Genomic DNA, 25,834 nt, shown 5'->3' with positions numbered 1-25,834 from the left:
AACATTTTTTTCAGGGGTGGGGGGAGCAGTTTCAGATTACTTAATTGTGAGGAAAACATGGTTTTTTTTATAAAGCAATGTCAACATTTCTTTTGTGGAAATGTTTGTCATAGGTACACTGTTTTGTAACACGTAAGTAACATGGGAAATGTAAAAAACAGGGCTGGAAGACATCTCAAAATAGCTGGTGTCCAACACCTGCTCCACGTAGGACTACCTCCATCTAAACCATTCCTGATTACCATCTAACCTGCTTCCCAAAATCTCTGGTGATCTTCCTATGTAATTTACTCCTCCCCATAACAGCCTTGCAGTCAAAGGTGCTTTTGTAAATGAAAGCCCAAATTTCCCTTCTTAATTCACGCTCGTTAAGAGGTTGTTAAGCAATCATTTACCAGGAGTAATTTAGGCAAAACTTCCTCCTGCCTGAGGGTAGAGATGACTCTTGCTTCACAACATGTAAGCAGCTTCATCTGCGGATTTCTTCTCTTCTTCTAAAATTTTCAGTTTCACATCTTTGTTGACGCGTGTTAGCTTTGTAATCATCTACTTGGTGTAAAGCGATGTAGGAAGCTCAGATCCTCCTCTGCTCCTCCTTCTGTCCGTAGTTACCAGCCCTTCAGGCCGTGAGGTCTCTAACCGGGGTCGTTTAATCTCTCACTGGCCGAGGGCCGTGCGCTACCGACCACCGACACGCATCGTGACTTGTTCCGCTCGATATATCACAGCGTGACAACAGGTAAAATTGCGATGAAAAGCGTGGATCGGATTACGAGCTCCTGACCGGCCGTGGGGTAAAGGAGAAATTCCTGGAGGTGGGGAGGGGAGAGCGAGGACAAAACCAACCCTTACAGCATCTTAAACCGGTATATTATGAATTAACCACCCCCCCCCCAACCCACTACCCCCAAAGCAGCAGTGGCCTTGCGCAGGGAGGAGCTGTTTCTCGGCCCCGTCGGAGGGGGGGGAAGCCGCCCGCTCCGGGGCGTGGGGGCGGCTCGGACGGCGCCGCCGGCCCCGCGTCTCCGGCGAGTAACGGGTACGTTTCCTCGCGGCGTCTCCCCGACCCGACGGGACGGACCCAGCCGGAGACGGGGGCGGTGCTGGTGATGCCCGGGGCGGCGGGAGGGAGCCGTGCTTCTCGGCGGGTGCGGAGCGGCGGCTCCGGAGGTGAGCCGGGACGCGGGGAGGCCGGTGGCCGCGGCCGGGACTCGCTGCGGGCAGGGCGGCACACCTCGCGACGGCGCCGGGGCGGAGCGGAGCGGAGGGGACGCGGGTTAGTCGTGAGCTGGGGGTGGGTGGCTTCGTTCGTGGAGGAAAGGTGTATTTTTCCACGGAGAACTCTTCCATGAGCGGAGGGCGTCCCCGGCCACCCGCCGCCCTGCGGGCAGCCCTTACGCGTGGGTTGGAGTTCACCCCCCCCCGCGGGACGGCGGCTCCGCTCGCCTCGTCGGGCGCAGCGGCCGGGAGGGCGGATTGGCGGCGGCCTCGCACGGCTGATGGGCTGCCCTCAGCCGGGACCCCCGGGCAGCTCGGAGCTGGCTCCGTGCGGCTGCCGTGCCCGTCGGAGCTCTGCAGACAGCAGTTCCTACGGTCCAGGCAGACGAGGGCCGGGGTTATATCCCTCCCGGCGGCGGCAGGGCGTTCCGGCTCAGGTTTGTGAAGGGGAGCTTCTCTCGGATCCCTGCGCAGCTTTGTGAGGGTTGCTGCTGTGCAGGCATCGCTGTCAGAGGTGCGGATGAGTAGAGTAGCCGTGGGGAAGGGAGCCGCACGTACAGTGTGGTGTGTGGTGCAGACTGAAAGGGCTCCGTCCCGCTTGAGAAGGACTAGTGGAATGCTGAGAAGCTGTGGATCCAGGTGAATGGCAGCAGCACGGTGGGAGGATGAAGAGAAAAAGGTTGGATGGGATGGAGAAATGTGCAGCTCCTCTCTGCCAGCGGTGACAGGCTGGCTTGGGTGGGAGGGTGGAAAGACAACAGAACTGGTGACAGGACAGAGTGCAGTTGGCCATCATGTTCTCCGGCAGACGTACCCTGAAAAATGTCAGAGTCTGAGCAGGAATAAGGTCTGAGGAAGAAAGATGAAGACTCGTAATAGAGCTGTAGAAATGCTTGCTGCGGCAAGAGGGGGAAGAAAGCCCCTACAAAAGAGGCGTAAGAAAATACGTAACCCTTGTAACTGTAGTAACCTAAACCCATAGTGATGTGCTGAAAGAAGGTGAGTTTAGAAACTTTGGCTAAGAACGAGCTATGCCAGTTAAACTAACAGGTTGTTTCCTAGTGCATGAGAGATTGGTCAGCATAGAGTGGATGTTTCTTAACCCAGAAGAGACCCACTCTAGCTTCTGCTGAGCTCCACTGGTTTTGCGCTACTATTCATGTGTTCTGTAATATTTGCATGGAGCAAATATTACAGAACTCAAATTCCCCTTTTTTACTTCTTGTAGCAATTCCAGGTGCATCTCAAGGGACAGGCTCTGTAGGAGGAACCACTGACTAGGGAGTCTTATGTGAAGGTCCTTCTCCTGTTCACATGACCCTCATTTGACAACACAAAACTGGCAGTCATCCTTGAGAGCCAGAGTGTGTGATGCTGGGTGAATAGCAATCTGCCTGCTATGAATTAGTTTTAGGTGTGTAGTTTAGGTAGCAGCTGGTAGCTATGCCCCAAGTTTTTCCTCTCACAGGATTTCTGCTGGGTTTCAAGGCATTGGCGCTCTCCATCTGACAGTGGGTCTAATGAAATTTTTCCTGCACAGGACGGGTATCATGGGGCCAAGTTCAGTAGTTGTAGACTGTGAAGGCCTCTGTGTGCAATTTGGTGTTACCACAGAGTTAAGTTTGGTGATACTAAAAGGAGGCAGCCTCCTGGTGCCTATCTCACCCTGCAGTGGAGCAAAACGAGTTCTGGGAGCTAAAACAGTAAGAAAATCAAATTCTTCCTCAGAATTGGCTTTCTGGTGCTTTAGCTTTCAGGGCAGGTCACAGCAGGGTCAGAGGAGTGTCAAGGAAGAGCCTAAGGAGTTAGGGAGTGGGGCCTCTTGCTTTAGCAACAATTAGCCATTGCCTTGGTTTTGTCATGTTATCAGTGGATACTTTGGCATAAAGTACTTATGAGTAATTCTACTTCCATCTTACTTTAGTTGCGTTTGGTCATTAGTATAGAGACAAGCTGCTGTCTGCCAGGTGCAGTTACCATATACAATCATACAGATGTGCTTGTTCTGTATATAGAGGGAAGACCAGATGAGCCATGTACAGTGTTGGATACGTCTTGCCATCAGTACTGTTGCGGTTTGGATCAAATTCTAGTTTGTGATGGCAGGAGAGATTGGGGACACCTCTCTTGTCTTTACTGGCAGCCCCTCAGTAAATCATCGTAGCAGTACTATCATTTGGCTGCCTAAGGGTTGTGCTGCTTATGCTTCTTAAAAGCTTGTACTCTGTCTTTTTGCTTGGAGATCCCTTTCTCTGCTCTCATCTGGGGTGTTTTTGTTTGGTTTTTTTTTTCTTTTTCTTCTCCACAGGCACTCTTGCCCAAACAAACACTTAAACTCCCTTACGTTGCTGCATCATTCAGATTCCAGAACAGACTCACAAATCTTATTTTGGGTGGTGCTTTCACTTGGAAACAGGTGATATGTTACCAACTTGCCTTTTTACTTGTAACTGACTTCTTAGTTTGTCTCTACTGGCTTTTACAATTGTCTTAAACCAGGGCTGGGAACTCTGCCCAACAGTATAAATGAGCATTGTGGCATTATGAACCAACCACTCCCCTGCGAGTGAGGGATAAAGTACAATCACGTTAGTATTTAGATTTTTCTGTTAAAAAGGAAAATGTTCACATTATGTTTTTTATAATTGCACAAAACCTGCTGTCTGTGCAAGATACGTGGGTTAATATCTCCTGATCTTTAATGTGTTCAGCCTTGCAGTGGCTCTGTCAGGTAGGAAAGTACTTCTTCCACATTCACAGGAGGAAGGCTGTTCTTGGACCATCTTTCCTCTTTAGCATGTCTCTGGATTTTAAAAACAGAGAAAGAAAGTGTCGTCCAGATTAGGGGAAGGAAAACCCACTACACAGTGGCCTATTAAACTGGAAGTGTATAATCATTAGTATGCTCTGATACAGTGTATCTCTTCACTCGTTAAGGCTGCCGGATGGTTAGTCACATCCAACTGACCTGTAGAAGAGGACAGCATCTTCCGTGCCTTCTTTCAGTTTTGCAAGATGTGCTGTGAAAGCCCTTGCATAAGCCTGTAGGCAGCAGTAATATTGGTGATAAACAGGATTTGCTCACTTCCTGACCAGGCGTCGTTCTGACTTACGTATTCTCGCAGTCTCCCCGTATACGCACGTCCTTCCAAAGAGCTGCTCCTTTTCGAGCCATGTGCCAGTATTTGCTTGAGCTGTGAGGGTTAAAATAATGTTTAGACTTAAATTTTATACACAGTTTCCAACCCTACTATACAATGAGTGTGCATGGCTTTCTACAAATATGCAGTAATAGGAAACTACTATTTGAAAGCTGTTTGTGGCAAAAAGCTGTATCGGTTTGCTAGCTGATCTACTGCTAGCATCTGTCCCTTTTGTCTCTTTGTCCTTTCCAGCAGCTTTCCGCAGCCAAATTTTGCATTTTATTTTAAGTATTGATGAGGGGTTTATGTGGTCTGTTTCTTGAAAGCTAAAAGCTGTGAGGTACAAAACCTGCTCTTTCAGTTAAAGAAGATCCAGATGCTAAGCTCTATGAAGAAGAACATTGGGACACTTTTCTTGACAGGATGCTGTATAAGATGCTCCTGTATTATTTTGGGGGGAGAGATACCAGTCTGCACACCGTAGCTGGGTTCCTGATTTTGCCAGTCTTCCTCTACCCAGTAAATGTTCCTGCTCCCCTTTGTGCCCCACAGTGACCCCGGCACCTTGCCTTGCTCCCCCCACTTGTCGCATTGCTTGGTGCTTCCACCAGGACAAAACCCTTCATCGCTCCCTCCTCCAGGGACCTTGGTTTGGCACAGTGGAGCCCAGCACCCTGCACTATATGGTGTCACCCCAGCAGTACACTGCGGAGCCATGGAGGGCACTGGGGAATGAGGGGGCCAGGCAGGCCTTCCCTGACCCATGCCAGCCCCTGTGAGCCGAGTGGGGCAGCCTTGAGGTGCAGCAGGCTCAGCCAGGAGCCCCACACAAGATCTGGCCATGGGGGTGAGGCAGCTTTGCAGCCAGGCTGGGGGTCAGTCCATGGGACAGGGTTGGGGTCAATGCGGTAGAAGGTCAGACACAGGCATGACTGCAATGTCAGGGGCGAAAGCCTCAGCTTAAAAGCCTTCTCCATGTTTCTTGTCTCCTTCCTGGTTTCCTACCTGCAACCTGGCTGCCTCATACAGTGCTGTTTCCTCTGTTAAGCAATTCCGTCTTCAGTCCTGCCCCTCGTAGCTCAGGGTTTCTGGGTTGGTGATGCTTGCTGTTGCCATCTCTGATTCCTGAAGCTGTCCTACGTAGCTGCTGCTCCCCAATGTCTCCTGTACTGGGCTCAAGGGCCATGGCAGAGCAGGGAGGAAGGTGTGGAGCGAAGCAGCATGGGGAAGGATGGACCTGCAATGAGGAAGTGAAGAGGCTACGGCCCACTGTGAAGGAGGGAGGGATGGAGGTTTAAAAAAAAAAAGAAAACGAGGGGTGTGCTTCAAATTACTACAGGACTTCTTGATTTGGGAGGCGGGTTACAGCTCCTGCATCGCTGGGGTGCTGTACTTTGCAGCTGGGAACGCTGGCCAGCTGTACAATACCTAGTGCTGGGGGCTTTGCAGTATGTTCTGCTGTTGTGTCTGTCAGGTGCAAGTAAATCTTATCATATCACTTTATTCACGAAATAGGCATAGAAATCTCAGGAAGACACCAGACTGTAGTGTTTTACTTGTGCTTATGAAGCTTCACTAAGAAATACTCAAGATCATTTGAGACCCTTGCAAGGACACATGGAGTCTTATATTTCAATAAATAGCAAAAAGACTAGCAACAGCTTTTTGTGAAGTTAAGAAGAAAATTAATCTTCCTGGGGCTTTCTGGGTAACCTGAGGTATCCCTGAGGGGGGTGAGGAGCAGGTACCCACCAGAGGGCCCTCCTTCCCTGCACCTTGGTGGCCTCGCCGCAGAAGTGTAGCTCACACCTGCAGAGCTCCTTGGAAGGCTTTGGGAAAGCTGCAAGTCAGAAATTACTTCTTCCACTTCACCCCTGTATTCATCTGAGCAGGCAGTTAGGATTTCAATATTGGAAATCTGCTTTTCATCCTGTAGCTTAATTCTCTAGATGAATGCTGTGTGGAGTGTGAATAGCATTGAATTATAAAAGGCGTTTTCTTCAGTGAAGTTACATGTGATCCTGACAGGCAGCGGTTTAGCTCAGTGCAAATAGCATGTTATCATGAGGTGTGCAGAAGGGAACAGAATCAAATGCATTATCTCTTGGTGTTTCACACGTATAGTATTAGTATTGGGGGGAAGCCTTCATAAGCAAGAAACTTGAGCTTAGATTCAGGTTGTGTAAAAAGTCAAGGTATTTTAAATGCATTAACTATGGTACCTGGTGTACCCTTTGGAAAGGCTACCCTGTTTCTCCTTTAGGCTATGATCATGTGAATAGCTTCATACAAACTGGGCTACCATCTGTAGTACAGGCACCGACCTGAAAAGCACGGCTCCAAACCAGAGTCCTTTGTCCACCTTTCTGCTGCAGACTGCCTTACTCCAAGTATTTCTAGAGACCACCCTTGACCGTAACTCTTCACAGCACATACTAACAATTCAGAGTATCACTTTATTTACTGTTCTGGCAAATGTGGCAAACTTAAGAGTGAAAGGATGAAAGGTGAAGGGACAGTGCAGAGCAATGTGTATGGTCTTTGGACTGAAAGACACTGCATGCTTTGCTTTCACAACTTGTGTAGTCTGTAGATCTGGTTTTTTCCTCATTTGTTCTTGATGAAAGCTTTGCAAGCTTTAATCTTCCATTGTGCTTGAAAGGAAGGAAATGCGTATCTGTAGCCACTCTGAAACACGGTAACTGGGAACTAATTCACGTAAACTTTCAGCAGCTTTTTTTTTTTTAAATTATTTTGGTTATACTTAAGGAAGCCTTAACACTAAATGCATTCGATGGGAATTGCACCCACTGGTTATTCTAAATCCCCCTAGCTCTAGATTCAAGCTTAATATATTTAATTTTGGTGTGCCAAATGTTACTTAAAGGTCTACCTTGACAATTCTGCTTTGATACTAGTTTTAGGTTTTAAGATTTTGTGTATTTTCTCGTGACTTATGTTTATAGTGGCTTTTAGAGGAAAAGCTATTGGTGCACCCTCCAAAAAACTTGTCATGGCTTTCTGAGAAAAACCAATGCAAGGGCTAAAACCTGTTAGCAGAGAGGAATAGAATTATGGATTTGACCTTCTCCTTGAAGCAGCACCAAAAAGACTCTGGATCTTTTGTAATGTTTAATCTGGGAAAACATCCTGGACTCAATATTCGGGAGCATATTTAACAAAGCATTTAAAACCAGCACTTTACCTGACACATGTTGAAATGCTCTAAACTTCTATTATACCACCTTCAGTGACTTGCAGCCCCGTCTGCCTTGTGGAAACTCTTGAATGGCGTTCTCTGTGCCTTGCTGAGCCAATAGCATGTTGCTTCAGTCACGGCTAACTAACCATTGGGGCTGGAATAGGCAGGAGGTATCTGGCCACATGTGAAGGCTACTTTGTGGGATGCATGTTGTGATTGATGTGGGATGTAGCACACTGTTCTGCACAGAAAATACTATACTAAAGGTACTTTAGAGTAGCAAACTAGTTTATTCCTTGGTGTGTGCACCACAGTGAATGAACTCAACAGATCTGTGGGAAAGTGCAGCCTGTTTGCTGTGAGGGAGGACCTGGCTCTTGACTCTTGTTGCTGATACCTGTTTGCTAGTAAGTCATCTCTGTGTTGTCTCAGCAAAGTCTTAAAGCACCTCTTTCTGACAGGGTCAGGAAACTCCCTTGCTCAGAGCTTAATAATATTTGCTTTTCTTAGTCACAAAGCACTGCTAACATAAAAATGTGAGTGAATTTTAAGCAAACACAGCTGCACGTTTGCATTGGTGTGGCGGTCATTTTTGTGCTTGTGGTCATTTCGTCTTGCTTTGTTTTATCAATCAGAATTACTGGATGGGACTTCAGTGGTGTATTGCCATCAGCCATCTTGTAGCTTCAGATAAGACTTCAGCAGATGTGATAGGAAGAAATGGAGCTTTTTGCTCTAGCCCTAGAGGTGTTTGCACTGCCATGGAGGAGTCTGTAATTGCCCTGGTGCTTTCACTGTTATTCTGGAAAAGCTGTTGTAATCTGCTGCACCTATTTACTGCCTGAGAGATTTCTCTCCTCTTCAGCCGCTGAGTATCTGTAAAAGAAATCAAACTGGGGCATTGCTATCTCCACACTCCTCATAAGGGAGAAGTGTTGAGGGAGTAGCAGTGCTCTCTTAACAGCCTTCCCTCAGTTTGTTCTTCAGTCAAGCTGTTCTGTTGAAGCTAAACCTCAGAAAAGCTTCATATTTATGTTGTAGGTGGAATTTTCTGCCTCAGATACTTGAAGGAATCCCCCTTTTGGTGAAAATTTCTCCTTAGGTTGGTTTAGCTGCAACACAAAGCCTTGCTTTCTGAAGAAGGATGTACAGGCAGGGTGGCAATGCCAGGACATCCTTACCTTCCTGCTTAACTGGTAGCGACTCATTTGGCATGTGCTAAGGAGATGTTTAGGATAAGCTGTTGATAGGCTTGAGCAAATTATAAAATGAGTTCTCTGGAGCATGAAGCCATCAATACATTGTTTGCATTCCAAGTAGGTAAATGATGATGTGTCACAGTTGCTCATTTTCTTTGTTTAAAGAATTTCTAAAGAACTGTACAGGGAATTTTTGTAATTCCCTGTAATTAAGGGAAATAAATACACGAGTCATTCAGGAATTCGGTAACGTCAGCCACCTGATGTGTGTTATAACTGGTTTTGTTTGCTCTAGGATCACCAGTTGGTAATCCAAATCCAGATTTCACCCTTTCAGGGGGAAAAAAGCAAGCTAGGGATTTCTCTGTATTTAAACATTACAAGGTACTCTGTATTAGGTATAGCTGGCAAGGTTTGGGGAGCTGGGGGCTCCAGGGGTGACCTGTGTGGAAAGGGACTGTGAGCTGCCCTGTGCTGGTTCTAGCTGGTTCCAGTCACCTCCAAAACAGATGAAAACAGCCTATTGCACACCAAAACTGCAACTGGTTAGGGCAGTATACTGTGCCTCTGCTTGAATGTATTTAATAAAGGGCGGTAGCTGCTAGGGACAGGAGACACAAAAGGGCACACATGAGGACAAACATGGGAGGATGTGGAAAAGGAGACATGAGGAGTCACAAAAAAGGATGTGAAAAGGTGACATGAGGCAGAAGGCACAAAAGGACATGTATGAGGACAAGTAAAAGGAGGCACAAAAGCAAAGATGTGAGGAGACACAGGACAGGATGTGAGAGGAGGTACAAGAGGACATGCAAAAGGAGATGCAAGGAGATACGTGAAGAGATGTGTCTGTAGCAAAGGGAGGAAGAAGTGGAGGAGATGTGGAAGGGGATATTGTTGGGTACATGGCTGGAGATGCTCTCCTGGAAGGAGGTGCTCTGTGCTGGAGGAGGTACCCTTGAGGGACTGTGACCCATGCTGGGGCAATGACACCCCTGAGGATCTGTGGCTTGTGGAGTACCCACACTGGGACAGGGACACCCCTGAGGGACTGTGGCCCATGGAGAGCCTGTGCCGGGGCAGGTACATGCCAAGGGACTGCAGGCTGTGGAGGATCCATGCTGGAGCAGAGGAGCAGTGGGGGGAAATGTGAGGTGCAAGGAGCAGCCAAAGGAAGCCATTTCACACTGACCTTGTGCCACCTATTGCCTCATCGAAGGAACTGGGACAGACTGAGTGTAACCTACAGTGAAAACAAGGGAAGTTGAGACTGGGGGGGTGGGGGGGGGAGAGGAGTAGAGGTGTTGGATTGAAGATAAGCCTGGATGAAGAGGAGGAAAGGTGTTTCTCAAAGTGTTTGTTTAATTGTTGGCCGGTGGTGTCTCTTCTTTTTTCTTTTTCTTTTTTCTCAGTACCTGAATCAATAATTAAAAGTTTGTTAACTTGTAATAAATTAATTTAAAGTGAAATTCCCCAAGTCAAGAACATTTTGCCTATGGCAGTATATTCATTATGCTGGAGTGTAAAGTGGTTTAGCAATGACCTGGCCAAACAGTACAAACCCTACAGGGATATAATCTGGGTAGAGTTTTCCTCCTCCATGTGTGAGACTGGCGTACTCCTGTATTGCTGCATTGGTGCTTTGGCATTTTCCTAGGTACAGCTTTCTAGAGAAGGGCCAGCACCAGCCAGTTGCAGGTGTTCACGAGTGGTGATCCTTGAACAAGTCGTGTAGGCAAAAGCCATAGAATAGATGCAGCTTTACTTGCAAACCCTTATATTCAGATTGTAAAAGATGCATTGTGGGGCAGAACTGGAGTAAACTTTTGCTGTTGATGGTGCTGTTTCTGCAGGGTGGAGTTGCATACCCATCTGTCTTCCCCCATCCCCAAACTCTTTGCTGGTGCAGTACTGCTAGCCTAGCAGTAACTATACTGTGTACTCTAGGTGTAATGTGGTTAAAAAAAAAATATCTCAATACCTCACACTTCTTCCTTCCAAACACGAGTGAAATGATAGAGAGAAAGAGAGAGAACAGAGGGAGGGCAGGTGGCAGGATCTTGCCATTTCTTGCAACTATATGGAAAGCAAGTGTGTGTTACCCTCTTAGAGTCTGAAGGAAAGCAGAGGGTATGGATGGGAAGGGCAACTCATCGTGACGTGGCTGTTCCCAGGCTGGATGATGCATCATTGTCTACGGGTAGAGTAGAAACGCTCCAAAGCAGTCTCTCTGAGAGACTGAAGATGTGTTGAAAAATCATAGGATGATAAGGCTTTTGTTCAAATGGAGGAAAAAAATTATGAGATGAAAAAATCTCTGCTGGGATTTTTTAAATTGAAGAATGATTATTCTGAAATGGAAAATTGTGTTCTGTTATTAAGCTGACCCATAGCCATCTGTAGCAGGCATAAGGTAGTTCTTTATTACATTCTGCCTGAGATTTGTCTCACAAAACTTCTGTTTTTACTGTTGGATTGTATTGATTTTATTTCTTTTAAATTATGCAGACTTTCACCAAAAGGGAAACAGGGATTAAAGCAGAGAAGACACTAAAATGTTTTCCATCTTTCAGACAATTTTTCTTCTTTAAAGACTATATTTCTTGTGAAACCTTACTGGTTTTTTTTTTCTTTATTAAGAACCTGGCACCACTTTGACTATGCAGGCTTTGAGGAAGGCATTGGCATATTGATGACAGCACCCTTCAATTAGACTGTGGGTTGACACACCTTATTTCAGAATGTTAAAAGCTGTTGGACTTTGTGGGAGATAAGCTCGGCTCTACTCTTCCATCTGCTGCAGCATATCTCTTCATGGTTAAATCTACACTTTGGACTTCAGTGATCTAAACTTGGGGGCTGGACAGGAAAGTCACACTAGGCTTGTAAAAACAGAAATAGCACTGTGTATCCCAGCTCAACTGCCTGGCAGGGTTTTTAGGTGTCCCTCTGCACTTGAGTGTATTGCTAAAGAAGGCCCGGCTCTGTGGGTAGAGTAGGTGGGAAAAGAGGAGAATGTGTCTTTTAAAGATGACTGCTGTACTGAAGGCTTAACAGTTATAATGTTCGATTCTCTTTCACAAAGTGTGGCTTTAAATGGTGAAAGAAGGGGAAAATATGATTTTCTTCAGTGGAGGAAAGTGTTAACTGTGGATCTTTGTGGCAAATATGGAACAGAGGGTGGTTATCAAGGAATAAATGGAAGGGAAACAAGTACCATTCTGTGATTCTGGGAGCTCAGCCCTCTTGACAGGAACAAGTGTTAGCACTGGGGGTTTAGATAAGTTCTCAGTTTTGGGGAAGGCTGACAGGTGGTTCTCCTCTGGGGACATAAAATATCTCAGAAGCAGCTGTCCCACTCACTGTCAGGTGTCAGGATCATTAGTATTGCAGCAAACTGGAGGATGAAAGAGAATCTCTAAAATCCCATTATCTAAGATTATTCTTGTACATGTCTGATTTGAAAATAATGGACTGATGAAGACAAAATTGAATAAATGCTGTATTTCCTTACAAGTGGCGAGCACAGTATGCATCCAGGGAAGTAAGGGTCTGTCTTGGTTTGTGATAAACAAAGGGAGAGGTTTGACCATGTTTTGTTTTTGAAGGAGAGTAACCTTTGCTAGAGGACAATATATCATACCAGATCCAACAGCCCGAGAGAGTTGAGACTGCTGCTCCATGTCCAGCCAGTAGTGAGGCTGAAGATGTATTCAGCAGGCACACACACACGTATACACTACATTATATATGTTACGTATACATGGCTGGCCACACAAATCACAGGCAGACACTTAGAGCACCCACATGAACATAGGCAGCACCAACAGCCTCATCCTGCTCCCCTCTCTGGCTGGACAAGATGGAAGTCCACAAGTGAGAATATACATAGACATATGCACAAGGTGGATCACTTCAGCAGCTGGGCTTAGACACTCAGCCCAGTATAGCTGCCCCTGGATCCCAGTCTCCTCAGTTGCTGGCACCTGGACATACAAGTCCCCAAGGTCGTAGCCCTAATCCAGTTGCTAGGACAGACCATCAAACGCGTGCACACACACAGAGCTGGCCAGGATGTCACATGTCACATGTCCCATGGCAGACCCCTCTGTGCTCTTGCCCTTAGAGATGCACAGGTGATCTCAGATCCAGAGCTGGCCATTAGAGACCCACACACCCTCCTGGCTCCCAGGCCACTTTGCATACTCGCAGACTGGCCCACTTGATCTTTGCTAGCCATCACACACTTGCGTACCCACACTCACTCCAGTTGCTGGCACCATAGACACATGGGCCCTCCGACCTGTGGTCTGACTCCAGTTGCTGCATTCACACCCTGATATGCACACGTGCCCACAGAATTGAAAGTACTCACCCAGGAAAGAGTCCGAAAGGAACTTAAGAAGACAAGAGACTGCGCTGATCATACGCAGGGCATGGCCAGACAAGTGTACTGACCATCAAGCTATTTACCTGCATCTAGCCCTTGTTATCCCCTCACACCTCTATTTTCCTCACTCTTGTTCCTCCCAAAATCACCTAAACCTCTCTCTTGCCCTGCCTTTTGTTCCTTGGCAAAATATTTCATAAGAAGTCCTGTGCAATTCCAAACTGTTCTTCCCCCTGCACCCTATAATATATACCACCTGTAGGCAGTGATCCCCTTAGTCTGCAAGGTGATCTGGAGAGCTGCTTCTGGTGGCTGTGGTGATGGGTCTCGTGCCTGGATGCTGGGACAGCCCTGGGAGGGGCCCAGACAAGGTGCTGGTTCCTCCAGAGTCCTTGATCCAGGATCCTGCCTGCCATTGTGCTTCTCTGAGCTTGGGCAGATGGGCCTGGGAGTAGCCCAGATGGGTATATTTGGGCTCCCCCTCCTGCCATTGTCCCTCTGAGCTTTTTGTGGGTGTGCAGATGAGATTTGTCACGTAGCCTCACAACCTGAACCTGAGCTGTGTTTTTTTGATGGGGCACTGTGGCAGCATGGAGAAGCCAGGATGCTTTTTTAAAGATAACCTAAAGGCGTAATTCAAGCATGTCGGTATGAAGGAGAGTTCAGCATGTGGCTCTGCCATAATACTGTCCGGAGGCTCGTGGTCTGTTGCCTTCCCTGTCAACGTCTTTTTCTTCTTTCCTCCCCTTCAGATCACGACGGTTGTCTTGGGAGAGCAGGCTCTGACGGGAGCAGGAATGCTCAGGATGCCCAACTACGTGCTAAAATTGACCAGGGTGGTGCTGAGCCACAAGCTCAGGGCTCTGTTTATCTTCACCTTTAAGTTAATGTCCTTTGCCTCCATCATGTTGTACTGGAGAATCACGGAGGACCCTAAGGGCAGGGGCCAGGTCTACAGTTTGCCTGTTGAGATCCGCTGTGCTCACTCTGTGCCTTCTCCTCCCCACGCCATGGCTGGTGGACCCTCTCCTTCCCCAGGGGATGTGTTTTTTGTGGAGACCTCGGAGCGAACTGACCCAAGTTACCTGTTCACATGCTCTGTGGAGTCAGCAGCCAGGACGCACCCTGGGACAAGGGTTGTGGTGCTCATGAAAGGTTTGGCAAACAGTAATGCCTCGTTACCCAACCACTGGGGTTTCTCGTTGCTGAGCTGCTTCCCCAACGTGGAAATCCGGCCCCTGGACTTGACGGAGCTTTTCTCAGGGACACCTCTGGCAAAGTGGTACTTGCAGGCTCAGCAGCGCTGGGAGCCTTATTTCTTACCTATCCTGTCTGATGCCTGCAGAATCGCCATCATGTGGAAATTTGGTGGCATCTACCTGGACACAGACTTCATTGTGCTTAAGAACTTAAAGAACCTCACCAATGCGCTTGGTACCCAATCCAAGTATGTACTGAATGGGGCCTTTCTGTCCTTTGAGCCCAAACACAAGTTCATAGAGCTTTGCATGCAGGACTTTGTGGATAACTACAACAGCTGGATCTGGGGGCACCAGGGCCCACAGCTCCTAACACGTGTCTTCAAGAAGTGGTGCTCCATCAGGAGTCTTCGGAGCAGTACAAGCTGCAAAGGAGTGAGTGCTCTGCCCCGTGAGGCTTTTTATCCCATTCGGTGGCAGGACTGGAAGAAATACTTTGAAGTGGTGAGCTCCTCGGAGCTTCACCACCTCTTTAATAACACCTACGCGGTGCATGTGTGGAACAAGAAGAGCCAAGGGACAAGGCTAGAGATCACATCCCAGGCTTTGCTGGCTCAACTGCATTCTCACTTCTGCCCTGCCACGTATGACATCATGAAGAAGGACTCTGGACGGCAGTGACTCAAGGGTCAGCTAAGAGATGTTGCCCAGGAGCCCACAACTCTCCAGCTGTTCCCTCACAAATGAACCTTCTTTTGAAGTGAGATGGTGGGAGTTGAGGATAAAAGTAATTTGTGGGGTGTAGGTGGAGCCTGCAGCTTCAGCTGATGTCTGTGCAGCTCTTTGTCCTGATTTTAACTGCCTACCAGCAACATTTTGTTTCTTTGCAGGACGTTGCTTCTGCTCTGCTTGGTCAGGTAGAGAAATCTCGGGAGTGGAGCAAGTGCTGGGCCACTTGTGGCAGTCTCCATCAGCCTTTCAGAGGAGTAAGGCCCCTTTCTATGGCTGTAAACCTGGAAGAGGCCTTTGTGGAAATGTGTATCTCATTGCCTGATTCTCAGGACTTCTGAAGTGCAGTCCTCAAAGCAACAAAAGGATGGGAGAGCAAATAACAACAACTGAGGAGCAAGTTAAGGATATGCTAGAGGAGGTGTCCTGAGAAAAACACAGAGGAAAACAGAGAAGAAAGAAAGGGCTAAAGTAACTTTTTCTTTTCATTCCTTTCTCTTCCGAAGCCTTTGGCAGAGGAGACTTTCTCATGTCTGGTTTGAGCAGGGAGTAGGATACTGCAGTCTGTATTCAATGTCGTAGATCTAAAGACGTGGAAGTTTGGTGTGAATCAGAACATGAGGACCTGAGGCCAGCTCCTTTAGAAGGAGATCTTGTGCAGCAATGATCTATTTTATAGTAGTGGCAAATTAACACCCTGTGATGAGCAGGAGAGCTCATCTAAACCATTGCACTTGACACAGGAAGAGCTGAACTATCTTTTACACTGAGTTTGTCTCTGTGACCGAATGTCCACAGCTGTGTCTAAGATGCACCAGATCTTTCAGCACTTGGCTGGATCCTAAAGGAAAGGCATGGTATTTCTAAGTATTTCCAAGGTTACAGAGAGCTTAGTAGGGAACGTCTACTGTCTAAATTCAACTCCATTTAGGAGTCATTTATGGTAGACCTCTTCAAGTAGCCTGGAGTACTCCTGGAGTACAAAACTCTCCTGGGACGTCTTGAGGAGGGCAGTAGTGGAAAGCTTTACTCTCCTCCCTGAGCATCTTTCTGAATTGCAGTGGAGAAAGTTAACTTATCTCTTGCAAAGTGCTGTTGTGCCTTTGAGCGTTCCCACCACAGAGGCAAATTTGTTGGACAAACCGAGAGAGGAAACTTGTCCGTTGCCTTGATGGCCAAAAGGACGTATTGATGCTTGTTGTGGTTTAGCCCCAGCCAGCAGCTAAGCACCATATGGCCGCTTGCTCCTCCCCTGGCCTGGTGGGATGGGGAGGAGAATCAGAAGAAAAAGGTAAAACTCATGGGTTGGGCTAACGACAGTTTACTGGGACAGCAAAGGGAGAGGAAAATAACAACAACAGTACTTATAACAGAATATACAAAGCTGGTGATATACAATGCAATTTACTCACTGGAAGCCAATGCCCAGCCCGTTCCAGAGCAGTGACTCCTCCTCCCTGTCCAGCTTCCCCCTCATATAATGAGCATGATGTCATATGGTATGGAATATCCCTTTAGCTAGTTTGGTTCAGCTGTCCTGGCTGTGTCCCCTCCCAGCTTCTTCTGAAAATTAACTCTATCCTATCCAAAAACCAGGACAATGCTCTTACAGTTTGTGTTGGAGAATAATGGAGAAAGACCAGTGAGAAACAAGAATAAGTGAGAAACAAGAATAAGGTTGAGACCATCAGCATCATTATATCTGGTCCCCACCATGCTCTAAAGGGGATCACTAAGGCACATGAACTTGGTACTACAATAGGATTAATGCAGATGAGCAGAGCAGTGGCCATTTGCTCTCCTATACTACTAAAGATTATGATCTCACTGTAAAATCTTTTCTGCCTCCAGCGTGCCTCCTCTTCTAATGTCTAGGAACAGCAGTGGTGTAGTCCAATGACCCCTTTGATGGCCGCAAGTCAGTCAGATCTTTAATGTCACCTGGCCCCAAAATGACAGCTCTTTCACGTGGTGCTTCCTGCAAGTCCTCTGAGTGTGAGTCAAATGAGTTTTAGATCTGCAGTTGTCTGAGGCCTCTTCTGTTTCCCAGATCAACCATAAGCAATGTGAGATTTTCTCAGTTTAGCCAAAGCAATGGTCAAAACCGTAAAAGACTGTGCATGCAATATTTTTCTGTTTGTCTCAGGTTTATTTGTCTCTTGGTGATAAAAATGAGAAAGACAAATTGCCCATCACTTTTACAAAACAGCTCCCTGTCCCTCAGGGAACATGGCCATGGGAGCTTAAGGAAGGTGTGTACCTTTTTTTTTTTTTTTTTAATGCTGAGCTGTCTGGTGTTGATCAGAGGCCGGTGCTGCCTTGACTGAAAGCTACCTGCCTGTGAGTTGGGCAGGGCTTGAAGTTCATGCACAAGTAGCTACTCTGGAATGAAGAAGGTGCTGGAAACACTTCTCCAGTGGCTGGCACCACATGCATGTATGTATGTAGTGCTGCCCCTTTGTTTTGCCCAGTTTTATGGTATATCCTGGAGGCATTCAGGATTTTGAATGTCTGCAGCTCTCCCAACACTGAACATTTTTAAAAACAAAGACTTTGTGGGGAAACTGCATGTCTTCCTGACTGTATAAGTATTCTTCAACATGCTAAGTGGTATAAATGGATACTGTTTTCACTCCCTACTCCCACTGTCACTACTCTGTGGGGTTTTTTTCACTGCATTCTTTAGAAGCAGATGCAAAATTGTCTGCCCTGGCCTAGTGTGTGGTCAGTGAGGCATGGTTTTTCCTTCTACTGGTTCCTTCTGTTTTGGGTCCTTTGGGCTAAACAGAAATATTAGTGAGCTAGGAACCCCTACCAGAGATGATAAAATGGTGGTTGGTGATATAAAGCCATAGCAGGGAACTCTACTGTGCCAATACCAGAAATTGATTATGGGAACATTTGGGACCCACTGCAACTAATATCTGGCTTGATGTACCACTGCTTATTCTAGGAAAGTGCCTTTTTGGATAAGTGGAGTGGGGTTTGTTGTTGTTGTAGTTCTTTGGTTTGTTCCTCTGTAGAGTCAATGTTCTGAGGTTTGATGAGAAAATCAAACCAAAGCAGCCTTTGGCCTTTTCCCCTTTGTCTTGTGGAAAAAAAAAAATAAAAATACAGTTTTTTACTATTACTTCTCTCTGCCAAGATGTTCCATTTTGTTCTGTGGGGCGTTGGTGGTAAGTCTGAGCAATCTTAATTATTATGCAGAAAAGATATTTAAAGTTGTATCCTTAACTGACTCACTAAAATTAGGAATGTGGAATGAACATAAGACAAGTTGAACATAAGCTCGTGTGGAAAGAAGGCTCTGTGGACCATGACCACATGCCATCTTTGGGACTTGAGTAGAGAGAACAGAGGAAAGCAGTGTGTGGTACTGATTCCTAATCAAATCAGGTATTGCTCCATTATTCATGACCATCAATGTATCTGAAGCAAGGCATTTTAGTCTCACTTTGAAGGTCTGGATTTTATGGAATAGGAAACTTCATGAGAACCTGTGTTGCTTTTCCCCTGGACTACAGCCTCCCTTAGTAGTAACAGTGTCTGTGCTCTTGTAGACCTAAAAGTGGAAAGCTTGTGCTGCAGCCGTTCATTTCCCCACCTGTCATTCAGAGCCTGATATAAAGACCCTGGACTCCAGGGGAGCATTTTGAGAGGCTGTGAAAGGACTGGTGGGGTCTGGTGTGCAGAGGTGTTTTATTGTGCCTCCTGGAGTCAAGACCCAGGGAAAGTTTTCCCTTGAGATGTAAAATAGTTGCCTGTGCCTTCCTCATTACTGATATGCAGTCAAGGATGATGCAAAGGCACTAGCTGTTTCTTGCCCATCTCCTTTGTCCTTGAGCTCATGAAGGTTAGCTGGTACACAGGTGTGCAGTACATCAAAGAGAGAAGCCTAGGGTTGGAGTTTCAGAATTGGACAGTGCAACAGGAGTAAGGAAGGATCAGTAGGGTAATCCTGGACCTGGTCTCCTGGGAAGAAACTGAATGATTATTACTTTCTCTGTGCTGGATGAGAGCGCTTCTATGCCAGGAGTTCTTATGTTGGAGGGGATCTAGGACGTGCAGTAGGTAGTCATGCTCTGTAGGGCTCTTTATTTTCCCCTGTTCTTCTCCTCCCTGTTTCTTCTCCCTCCTCCCAAAATGTGTAGTCCAGGAAGGCTGTGGTGCAAAGCAGGTTAAGACCCTTTCTTGGGGGAAAGTGCTGTTACCTGCCTTAATCATGTACATGTTGGGAGCTGAGGTCTGCCTAGGGCTGGTTTGTCCTCAGCAGGAGAGAAGGGGAAAAAAAAAGCTCTCTCCACATGTTCTGTTTGGACATGCCATTTGTGTACACTGGCACTCTGGTCTTTCTTATGTACTTCAGGTTCATCTCTCTCAAGTATTTATGACCATTCCCTGTGTCCACTTGGCTTGTGGTCTCTCTGGTACCTTCTTTGTAACCACGCCTGGAATTCAGATGAAAGGGCGTAGTCTAAAAGAGAAAACTACAGGAGGAAGTCACTTCAGCTGCACCCTGCCATTACAGCTGAAGCTGAGATCTTGATCTTTAAATTTGTGTATAACTGATGGAGCCAAATAGCAGCTGCCATGGCTCTGCAGTGTGTTGGCAGACATATGAGAAGTAAGCAAGTACTCTTCACAAAGTGGAATCTACGTCCGGGGCGGGGGGGGAATTAGGCGCATAAAGTCTGGTGAGTTAGCTATGAAAACACCATCAGTCTATAGAAAACATTGTTTGACAAAACAATGAACAAAAGATATTAAAAGCTACCAACATTATTTTTTTTTCCAACTGCAGAAGGAATAGGAAGCCTGCTAGAGAGGCAGAAGGTCAGTAGGAGATGAGAGATTGAAAGGGAGTTCAGAGATCAGTTTGAAGCAAACAGAACCTAATTTCTGCATCTGGCTACAGGTAAGAGGAATTTGGGGATGTTTCTCTACACTGTAATCTCTCCTTGTGTGGGATGCACGCTACAGTCCCTTGCACATCACCATGTCCATGGAATACATGTCAGGACTGAATGCACAGACAGGTGATGGGACCTGATGGGATGTATCCGTGAGTGCTGTGGGAGCTGGCTGATGTCATTGTGAGACTACTCTTTGTTATGCTGAAAGGTCATAGAAATCAGGAGAAGTGGAAAGAATGAAAAATCATTCCTATCTTGCCTATCTTCAAGAAGTACAAGGAAGAGGATCCAGGGAACTGTAGGCCAGTCAGTGTCACCTTGACCCCTGGGAAGGTAATGGAGCAAATCCTCCTGGGAGTCATCTGCAAACATACTGAGGACAAGATTAGGAGTAGCTGGGATGGATTTCAAAGGGGAATTCATGCCTGGCTAAACTGATAGCCTTCTATGATGAAATGACCAGCTCAGTGGATGGGGAAGAGCACTGGATATTGTTTATTGCAATTTTAGTAAGGTTTTTGACACAGTCTCCGTAATAGCCTTGTAGGCGTAGTAATGAAATGTGCACTACATAAACACAGTGAGATGGATTTGAAAGCTGACCGAACTTCTGGACTTGAAGGATTGTAATGTGACACACAATCCAGGTGGAAGCCAGTAACTAGTGGTACACTCAAGGGATCTGTGCTGGGGCCAGTACTGTGTAATGTCTTCATTAATGACCTTGATGATGATGGGATGGACTGCAACCTTGACAAGTTTGCAGATGATGCAAAACTGTGAGGAGTAGTTGATAGAGAAGGTGGTTTAGCTGCCCCTCAGCGTGACCTCAATAAGCTGAAGAAACAAGTAAACAGGAATCTCATGAAGTTCAACAAAGACAGATGCAACAGGTGAGAGATTACTCCATGCGGCTGCGGGTGGTAAAGGCAGCCAACACCCTGCTGGGCTGCATTAGTGTCATGGTCTTGCATCAGTCAGCAGCTAAGCACCACACAGCTGCTTGCTCACTTTGCTCTTCCCCTGGTGGGTTAGGGGAGATAATCAGAACAGTAAAAGTGAGAAAACTCATGGGTTGAGATAAAGACAATTTAATAGGTAAAGCAAAAGCTGTGCATGCAAGCAAAGAAAAACAAGGAACTCATTCACCACTGCCCAAGGGCAGGCAGGTGTTCAGCCATCTCCAGGGAAAGCAGGGCTCCATCATGTGTAACGATTACTTGGGAACACAAAAGCCATCACTCTGAATGTCCCCAACCCCTTTCCCCAGCTTTTTGTTGCTGAGCATGATGTTATATGGTATGGAATATCCCTTTGGTCAGTTGGGGTCAGCTGTCCTGGCTGTGTCCCCTCCCAGCTGGTTGTGCACCCCCAGCCTACTCGCGGGTGGGGTGGGGTGAGGAGCAGAAAAGGCCTTAACTCTGTGTAAGCACTGCTCAACAATAATAAAAACGTCTCTCTACTATCAACACTGTTTTCAGCACAAATCAAAAACATAGCCTAATACTAGCTATAATGAAGCAAATTAACTCTATCCTGGCCAAAACACACATATAGAGCATTGCCTGCAAGGTCAAGGGAAGCAATTCTTCCCTGCTACTCAGCACTGGTGAGACACATCTGGAGGCCTGGTTCTGAACTCCCCGGTAAAAGTGAGACGCGGACGTACTGGAGCAAGCCCAGGGAAGGGCCGCTAAGATGAGAAAGGGGCTGGAGCGCGTGCCATACAAAGAGAGGCTGAGAGAGCTCTGATGGTTTTTCTTGGAGAAGAGCAAGCTCGGGGGGTGTCTTGTCAAGGTGTATAAATACCTGTTTGAAGATGGATGGGGTAAAGGAGGCAAGCCGAACTCTTCTCTGTGGAAAACAGTGGCAGGCTGAGACACCATGGGCGCAACTTGAAATATGGGAAGTGAGAATGAAAGAGATGGTGGTGAAACACTGGAACAGGTTGCCCAGAGAGGTTGTGGAGTCTCTGTCCTTGGACGAGGTCAAAAGCCAAGAGGACACGGTCCTGAACAACCTGCTCTAGGTGACTCTGCTTTGAGCCAGGGGGGTTGGAGAAATGATCTCCAGAGGTGCCTTCCAACCCCAACCCTTCTGTGATTCTGTGACTAGATGGGACGTGACCTGAGGCCTGGAGAGCTCCCTCGATGGAAGGGCTGGGAAGAGCTCAAGGTGCTTTCCCAAGAGCTTCCCCGGTGTTGGCATCTTATGAGTCCGTCTGTGGTGCTGCAGTGCTTGGAAGGATTTGGGGAGGGGTCTGGGAAGCTGCAGAGCAGTAGGCCTGACATTTGCTTGCAGGCAGCCGAGTAGAAACTGCAGTAAAGCCTAAGCTTAGAAGCTGTATGGATAAAGATGGTATTTTATGAACATGTCAACGTGTCTTCTGTAAGGGACGGTCAGCTGCCATCGAGCACAGGGCAAGGGGGGAACTGTAGCGTAAAATGAGGGACACCTGAATTTGGCAAAGTCATGCAATGAAGTATCCAGCATAAAAGTGAGTATTCCCAAAGGGATGAGTAAAATAATTGGTCAAAAGAGTGTGTGTTCAAAGGAGCATTCAGAGCTGCAGTCTTGGGGTTCAAGGTGGCAGGTCTCTGAAACTCTCACTTCAGCTCTTGTGGCAGCCACCCAAGCAGCGTGAGCACTGGGAATTCCTCACAAAGGAGCGGAAATCAAAAGAGCAAAATGGTTTCCTGCCACAGTGTAAAGCTTAAAGTGTAGCAAAAAGGGTTTTCCTTTTCCTCCTTTTTTCTCTTTTTTTTCTGATTTATTCCTAATTAGATGAGTTCTTCACAGCACAGCCACAAGACCCATCAGCTGCATGACCCCCCTTTCAGCCAATGTGTTAGCTGAATATATGGTGTCACATCCTCCCTAATTTGCATGATATCTCCATCTGTTCAGAGTCCACCTTTCACCTTTTCTTCTCAGAAGAAGGAAGTGCCAGACCATAGAGTTCTAGGCGCTCCCAGAGACACTAACCTCTTCAAAATCCGAGCAGTGACTTCTGTGGTGTCTTGAAAGCAGGGACAGGTGAGTAGTATTTGCAGTTTCTGTTGAGTGGGACTGGCAGTTTGAGAGGAAGGTAGAGCACCAGATTTCCTGTGACATGGAAGAACCAACGCTCTCTTCTACAGTTTATCAAGCTAAAATGATTTACAGGATTTAACAGGCTGTGGTGAGGAGGGAGGGAGAAATAGGTATGTAAAAAGCAGAGTGGCTTTTTTTCTTTCTTTCCCCCCCTACCTGTAACACCCCCAGCACACACTGGCCTTTCTCTGCAGGAGAAGAAAATGTTCTGGGAACCCAGAGCTGATGATCTGTGTATCGGCTGCCTCTCCTCTGCCCACCAAGCCCCAGTGCCTAGTGGAGAGCGGTGGCTGTGTGCTGTTGCATTTGGAAACCTCCCAGTGTGGCTGACAAGTCATTTTCTGGCTTCATGGAGCATTTAGTATGTGACGTAGCTGCAGGGGTGGATGAGAAACGGCGTTGTGCCAGCTGAGTTCTCTGTCCTGTTTCCTGTCTGTTTGGTTAGAGATTAGAGCTTTTGCTGTTTCCTGAAGCTCTGTTCTGGAGCATGGGGATTTGGAGAAGGAGCAGAGGGAGGCAGAAGAAAGCCAGAATCCTCCTCGCTGCTTTCCCCTCAGTTGCGCATTGACCTGAAGGCCCTGTGACAATACAGAGAAGCCAGGAGATTGTTTCAGAAATGACCAAAAGGCATAATTTAAGTGTGCTGCCCTGAGGTGAAGGAAGGAGAGTTCTGCTCTGCTGTGGCACTGTCCTAAGTCTCGTGGTCTGCTGCCTTGCCTGTCAGTGTCTTGTCTTTTCTTTCCTCCCCTTCAGATCACGAGAGCAGGCTCCGACGGGGGCGAGGCTGCCCAGGATGTCCAACTGCCTGCCAAAACTGACCACAGGGCTGCTGAGCCACAGGCTCGGGGCTCTGTTGATCACCTTTTCATTTGTGTTCTTTACCTCTGTCATGTTCTACTGGAGAAGTGAGGAGGATGCTGAGGGCCAACCGTACAGCTTGCCTACACCAAGCAGGTGTACTCAGTTTTTGCCTTACCTTCCCCATCCCACCGTTGGTGGGTCCCCTCCTCCACCAGGGGACGTGTTTTTTGTGGAGACCTCAGAGCGAACTGACCCAAGTTACCTGTTCGTGTGCTCTGTGGAGTCAGCAGCCAGGACGCACCCTGGGACAAGGGTCGTGGTGCTCATGAAAGGTTTGCCTAGTGGGAACGCCTCATTACCCAACCACTGGGCATTATCCTTGCTGAGCTGCTTCCCCAACGTGGAAATCCGGCCCCTGGACTTGACGGAGCTTTTCTCAGGGACACCTCTGGCAAAGTGGTACTTGCAGCCTGAGCACCAGAAGGAACCTTATTTCTTACCCGTCCTTTCTGACGCCTGCAGAATTACCATCATGTGGAAGTTTGGTGGCATCTACCTGGACACAGACTTCATTGTGCTTAAGAACTTAAAGAACCTCACCAATGCGCTTGGTATTGAGTCTAACAATCTACTGAATGGGGCCTTTCTGTCCTTTAAGCCCAAACACAAGTTCATAGAGCTTTGCATGCAGGACTTTGTGGATAACTACAACGGCTGGATCTGGGCGCATCAGGGCCCAGGACTCTTAACACGTGTCTTCAAGAAGTGGTGCTCCATCAGTAATATCCAGAACAACATGAACTGCAAAGGAGTGCATGCTCTTTCCCAAGAAGCCTTTTATCCTGTTCACTGGAGTAACTGGAAGAAGTTATTTGATACCATCAGCTCCTCGGAGCTTCACAGTCTCCTTAAGAACACCTATGCGGTGCACGTATGGAACAAACTGAGCCACGGGACAAGGCTAGAGATCACATCCCAGGCTTTGCTGGCTCAGCTGTATTCTCAGTTCTGCCCTGCCACATATGTGAAGATGAAGAAGGACTCTGGAGAGCCCTAATGTGACCTGTGGGCCCTTGGCTGCTGGGAAGTTCCCCAACCCGAGGGAAACTGAGCGCCTGTCACCTTCCACAGCATTGGTTTCTAGCCTGTGGAGCAGGTATTCTGTGTGACTGCTCAGCGATTTTGTACCATTTCTGATATCTGCCTCAGATCCCACGTGCTTCAAATATACAGTAGAACCTGAGTTTGGACTCTCTTGTTGTCCTTCAGTCACCCTTGATGCTGCGGGGAAGGGTGAACTTGTTCATCGGCGCCCATCAGTTGCTCCTCTGTGGCTCTTCCCTCAATTGTATGAGGTCTGTAAAGCCTCTCGTGTAGTTTCAACAGCTATAGGAACCCTTGGCTTGCCCTCTGTAACATTTCTAAGTATGTGAATAAATGTCAGCTAGTGCTATAGGACACGGTTTAGAGGAGCTTAGGACCAAATTCCCCAGGAGATAAAGATTCTTATGGCTGGTGTTGTTTTGGGAGAGACTGCGAGCATATGAAAATTGCTTTAAGAAACGGAAGACGTTTTCAATCCCTGCTTGGCTCAGTGTAAAGTTTTTCTTGCTTTCCAAAGCTACTTAATTTCAAAGATCTTTTCTACTGTTTTATGTTCCACAGTGACAGGCCATCTTTTTCTGGTCCTCCCATCAGGGAAACCAATAGCCAAAAGCAGTTCGTTTACTAGCATGGGGAAACATGACAGGCATTGAGAACAATACTTTCATGACGAGTCACTGCTTGGAAGTAGTAATTGTCCTTGTCTAAATTGCACCTCTGCAACACTCGAGTAATGTATTTAAGATAGCACTGGTGGTAAAACAGTTGGTAGGCTGTCAGTGATTAGGGGTATTTCCTGGTGGTTTATTTGCCTCATACTGTTACATAGGTAAAATAATAAGC

At 47.1% G+C, this 25,834-nt stretch overlaps 2 protein-coding genes across 9 annotated transcripts in view; both read left to right on the top strand.

Annotated features, from left to right (window-relative positions):
• Window positions 1–607: 607 nt before the first annotated feature.
• On the top strand, window positions 608–25,130 carry LOC142602747 (lactosylceramide 4-alpha-galactosyltransferase-like). 3 transcript variants are annotated; one of them, XM_075759641.1, is made up of 2 exons: window positions 608–739; window positions 23,840–25,130. In XM_075759641.1, exon 2 carries the CDS (start codon window positions 23,880–23,882, stop codon window positions 24,942–24,944), a length of 1,065 nt encoding a protein of 354 aa, XP_075615756.1. In that variant the 5' UTR covers window positions 608–739; window positions 23,840–23,879; the 3' UTR covers window positions 24,945–25,130. The 3 variants fall into 3 exon arrangements, with proteins under 3 accessions (XP_075615756.1, XP_075615766.1, XP_075615745.1); XM_075759651.1 differs by lacking the exon at window positions 608–739 and adding an exon at window positions 1,080–1,170; XM_075759630.1 differs by lacking the exon at window positions 608–739 and adding an exon at window positions 22,929–23,029.
• Window positions 612–25,834, top strand: part of LOC142602742 (lactosylceramide 4-alpha-galactosyltransferase-like) — a 37,188-nt gene continuing 11,965 nt past the window's right edge. For 2 of the 6 annotated variants that reach the window (XM_075759584.1, XM_075759593.1), the window contains exons 1-2: window positions 1,074–1,170; window positions 13,905–15,111. In XM_075759584.1, the coding sequence (XP_075615699.1) occupies window positions 13,950–15,032 (1,083 nt within the window). In that variant the 5' untranslated portion in view covers window positions 1,074–1,170; window positions 13,905–13,949 and the 3' untranslated portion in view covers window positions 15,033–15,111. Of the gene's footprint in view, window positions 740–1,020; window positions 1,171–11,402; window positions 11,479–13,904; window positions 18,477–19,881; window positions 19,996–25,834 lie in introns of those variants that run through there. The other 4 variants (XM_075759575.1, XM_075759558.1, XM_075759603.1 and 1 more) reach the window with 4 other exon arrangements.

The sequence above is a fragment of the Balearica regulorum genome, chromosome 1 (assembly GCF_011004875.1).
Source record: "Balearica regulorum gibbericeps isolate bBalReg1 chromosome 1, bBalReg1.pri, whole genome shotgun sequence".
In the NCBI taxonomy this organism is placed as follows: Eukaryota; Metazoa; Chordata; class Aves; order Gruiformes; family Gruidae; genus Balearica; species Balearica regulorum.
This window is presented reverse-complemented; position numbering and strand designations above follow the sequence as displayed.